Consider the following 4924-nt stretch of genomic DNA (forward strand, 5'->3'; position numbering starts at 1 on the left):
GGATCCCACATATGAGGGCCAGTGACACTGCCCTCTGCGGCTAAGATGGTGAACAACAGCCCGACCTGGAGCTGGGCTGCCATGAGTCGCCAGTGACGGCGTAGGCTGCAGTGGGCTGCCGTGGGATACCGTGTGTGGCCGGCAGCCGGCGTGAGCAGCTGGCAGCCGGCGTGGGCTGCCGTGAGTCGACATGAGTGGCTGTCCGGGGGCCGGCGACTGGTCTGCCTCACCCGGGAAGAGCATAATGATGGTGCCAACATGGGCCAGTGGAGCGACATCCGCCACAACTAGACTGAAGAACAAAAGGACAGCAACTTGTCTGTTCCCCTTCCCCGATTCCCCAGTGCTGTTCCCCTCCTCTAATTTCCCAATAAAATCTTTTTTTAAAAAAATGAGTATATACACAGGTTTTAAAATGAATGGTTTTATTAAATAATTACAGAATAACAGGTAGAGTCAGAAAGTAAAATGTTTATATTAAAAACATTAGCCTTTTGTCTCTTTCTGTCCTCCTTTAACACATTCCTAGAGAGTCACTTTCTGCTGTTTCTTCTGGGTTTTACCTCCATTTAACCGCTGGCATAGCCTCATGTACCCATTTTGAGTCATTGACTTCCTCTTCAGGTAGATGAGGATTATAATTCCAACCCATATGATCCCTTCCATTCTCTCTGGTTAATGTGGACAGTGGTTTGAATGTTTTAAAAGGATCAAAACAATAAGCATCTGCCTTACACGAGATAGAGGTTTGTTTCTTTCTCGTATAATAGTATAAAGAACTCAAGGATGGATGGTGGTGGTTTCCAGCTACCAGGGACCCACGCTCATTCTGTCCTGTGGCTTCATTGTCTTCAAAAGTTTTTTCCGTCTTATTTTCCAAGATAGCTGCTCCAGGCTTCTTCCCCACACCCACCCACGGTCCACCGTCCAAACACAGGAAGGGGGTAGGGCAAGAGAGAGCGTGCTCTCTCCTGTAAAGGCTCAGAAATTGTGCACAGCTCCTGTACTCATCCACGCAGCTGTCCACTTCCCTCCTCCATGGGCCTTCTAACATATTTAATCTTGTTGTTAATAATCATTGGCTAGCGTTTGAGTGCTCCCTATGTCTCAGATACTGTTATAATTGCTTTCTATTCACTTACTCACTTAACCCTTAACAGTCTTTTGAGGCACATATTATTTCCTTTTACAGATAAGGAAACTGGGCGGAGGCAAATCAAGTAGCTGCCCAGGTCACACAGTGAGTCAGGAGCAAGGTCAGGGCTGCAGAGCCGCCCTTCACTCATGACACTTTTCACTAGGGATCCGTGACCCTCTAGGGCGTTCCACCCAGGCTACGCTTTCCCTCTGTACTTCAAGCTGGCAGAGGGCTGGTCAGAGGTGTCCAGCCTATGAGCCGACAGGGCCCAGTTAATTATTAGTGTGCGGGCTTGTTATCAGCCCCAGCCTAGCACTGACCTGCAGCTCCCTCGGCTTGTCCCAGGGTCAGTGGGCAGGGGACACCAGTGTGTTAGGATAAAAATACGTCCCGTGCGGGCCGGCCAAGTGGCGCGTTGCTTAAGAGCTGGCTTGGGACGCCAGCTCTGAGCAGCAGGGCCCCGGTTCAGATCTCACATGAGGACCAGTGACACTGCCCTCTACAGCTAAGATGGTGAACAACAGCTCCACCTGGAGCTGGACTGCCATGAGTCGCCGGTGACGGCGTAGGCTGCAGCCCCTGCTGCAGTGGGCTGCCATAAGCTACCGTGTGTGGCCAGCAGCCAGCGTGAGTGGCCGGCAGCAAGTGTGAGCTGCCAAGAGCTGCTGTGAGTGGCCATCCAGAGGCCGGCGACCAATCTGCCTCAGCCGGGAAGAGCACAATGATAATACCAACATGGGCCAGTGAAGCAACGTCCTCTACAACTAGACTGAAGAACAAAAGGACAGCTACTTGTCTGTTCCCCTTCTCCTGATTCCCCAGCGTGTTCCCCTCCCCCAGTCCCCCAATAAAATCTTAAAAAAAAAAAATCTCTCCTAGTCCCAACCTCTGACCAGAATGCCAGTTCTATCTATATCCCTAAAATATTTAAAAAAAAAAAATGTCCCATGCTGGCTCTCCATGATCTTTGCCTTTCTGAATTAAACACCAATTTTGTTTCTTAAGTGCACTGTGAAACCCTAACCATTTATTTTGCTTTTATTTCTTGGGCGGATGGCCCACAGTCACCACTGCAGCCATGTTCCTATGATGCTGAGAACGACAGCGACATGTGTTGCAGCTTTTGACGGTCTCTTGTTTTATTGATGCAGTGACCAGGAGGTAAACTTTGGGATGTGCACATAATGATGGACAGCAAGGACTTAGAAGCCGAAATCCACCCCTTGAAGAACGAAGACAGGAAATTGCAGGAGAATCAGGAAAACCTCGCGAAAAAAGAAGATAACTTGAGAAGCACGCCTGTGCAGTCCCGCCTCTCCCGATGCCGGACGGCAGTGTTTTTCCTCTCGCTGTTTATCTGCCTCTTGGTGGTGTTTGTGATTTCCTTCATCATCCCGTGTCCCGAGCGACCAGCGTCACAGGGGTCATGGAGGATCGATTACAACACGACAGGTGTGCTCCACCCTCCCCCCAGTGACATTCCAACCACTCTCTCTTTGGGATGGGTGGTGGGGGTGGCATGTGTGTCCCTGAATCTGGAGTTTTCTTTGACAGTGGATCAGCCTAAAGTGGCTGCCGATTCTATGTCCACGGGTGTCCTGGAATTTTAGGGGTGCCACAGCCTCAGTAAAATTGGAAGGACTGCCATGGGCGAATAGGGGCCCATTTTTCTATGTTAGAAAAGATGGGTTGAGTCAGTAAAGAAAAGCCCTTCTGGTTACTTTTCTGAGTTAAAAAATAATAATAATAATGATAATAATAAAACAGAGTAACCGGCAGAAAAGGTACAGAGAAGGCTGTCATGAAATGTGAAAAATATGCAGTCGATTTTGTTGTTTAACCTTCCTGAAGGGCTCCAGCTACCATTGTAATGAGCTTAGCTAGCGTAAAGCATGCGTTTATTTGTCTTGTAAAATTGGCAGCCTAGAATCTTGGCCTTGGTAAAAAGCAACAGAGTCGGCCTTTCTCTGGACACCCCACTTCTTTCTTAGAGCTGTCCATGCTTTTCTTGTCGTATCAAAAAAAAAATCATTACCAGGGGCGGTCAGATAGCTCAGTTGGTTAGAGCACAAGCTCTGGACAACAGGGTTGCTGGTTAGATTCCCACATGAGGGCCAGTGAGCTGTGCCTCTACAGCTAAGATTGTGAACAATGGATCGCTGGGGGGGTGAGGGTGGGGGTAGGNTTTTTTATATATATAACTATTGAAATTAAAATGTTCATTTATGTACCACCTAAATGATGTTGCATTCCACCAGTGGTATGGGAACCATTCTTTGTGAAGCCCCGTTATAGAGGATATTCCTAAAGGGGTGGGAGGTTGCAAGACTTCACTGAAGACTTTTAAGGAACTTTCAATGCAAAGAGTGTATGTTCCTTAATGAAGTTCAGGTTCTAAGGATCTCAAATGTAGACCCCTTGACTCCTTGGGCAACTCCAAGGAGTTGGAGTTCTTTTAACTAGAAAGGAAGAAGCCAGTGAGACAATGGAGATCTCCTAATGTCTGGAGAACAGCGGCATTTCTAATCACATTTTTTTTTTAAGAAATTTTATTGGGGAACAGTGTGTTTTTCCATGACCCATCAGCTCCAAGTTAAATAGTTGTTTCAATCTAGTTGTGGAGGGCCCAGCTCCTTGGCCCATGAGGGGATCGAATCGCCAACTCTGTTGTTAAGAGCACTGTGCTCTAACCACTTGAGCTAACCAGCCGCCCCTTGCCCAACATTTTACAGATCTGAAGAGAACTTTAAAGATAGAGCTTTTAAAATCAATAATTTTAGCATTCTGATTTCTTTGAAAACTTCAAAGTAAGTTTTCCTTCCTTTGTCAAAGGAATTTTTTTTCTTTTTTTTTTCTTTTCTTTTATTGGTGAATCGGGGAAGGGGAACAGACAAGTTGCTGTCTTTTTGTTCTTCTGTCTGGTTGTGGAGGACGTCGCTGCACAGGAATTTATGTTTGGAATATTTCAAACATCTAATGGGGACTTAGTGGTCAGATTTGCTGAGTAAGCGGCTCTCTGATTGGTCAAGCTCGGTCCCAGGTCCCGTTGCTGATCCTTCACCAGCAGACAGCCTGCACCTCACCCATATCAGGTGCTTGGGTTTAGGGAGGTCCCTAGCCATGAGTCACTGTTTGCTTTTCCTGTGGTAAACTCATTACCTTTGACAGACACACCTTTTCTGCCTCCCAAGATGTTAAAACGTATGTCTCAGCTCGAAGGGGAATCTACACAGATTTGTTTGGTCATTGTTTTTAATTATGGTAAAATATATATGACATAACACTTGCCATTCGTGACATTTAGTCCATTCACAATGTTTTTGCAACCATCACCACCATTTTTGTCACCCCAAAAGGAAACCCTGTACCCATTAGCAGCCACTCCCCATGTCTCCCTCCCCCAGTCCCTGGCAAACATTAGTCTACTTTCTGCCACTATGGATTTGCCTGTTCTGAATGTTTCATATACATGAAGTTATACCACATGTGACCTTCTGGGTCCGGATTATTTTACTGAGCACAGATATTTTCAAGGCTCATCCATGTTGGAGTGTGTTGTGACTCATTCCTCATCTGGTCAAATCATATTCCATGGTATGGAATTCCCATATTTGGCTTATCCATTCATCGGTTGATGGACATTTGGGTTGTTATGAATAATGAAGCTGTGAATATTTCTTACAAGTTTTTCTGTGAGTCTCTGTTTTCATTTCTTTTGGGTTTATACCTAGAAGTGGAATTGCTGGATCATATGGTAACTCAGTGTTCAACTTTTTTTTTTTTTTT

At 46.2% G+C, this 4924-nt stretch overlaps 1 protein-coding gene across 2 annotated transcripts in view; it reads left to right on the forward strand.

Annotated features, from left to right (window-relative positions):
- Positions 1-4924, forward strand: part of FAM234A (family with sequence similarity 234 member A) — a 36874-nt gene that overhangs the window by 21411 nt on the left and 10539 nt on the right. For both annotated transcript variants that reach the window (XM_019648658.1, XM_019648659.1), the window contains exon 2: positions 2290-2590. In XM_019648658.1, the coding sequence (XP_019504203.1) occupies positions 2323-2590 (268 nt within the window). In that variant the 5' untranslated portion in view covers positions 2290-2322. The remainder of the gene's footprint in view (positions 1-2289; positions 2591-4924) is intronic.

This window comes from Hipposideros armiger, unplaced genomic scaffold (assembly GCF_001890085.2).
Source record: "Hipposideros armiger isolate ML-2016 unplaced genomic scaffold, ASM189008v1 scaffold_126, whole genome shotgun sequence".
Classification (NCBI taxonomy): Eukaryota; Metazoa; Chordata; class Mammalia; order Chiroptera; family Hipposideridae; genus Hipposideros; species Hipposideros armiger.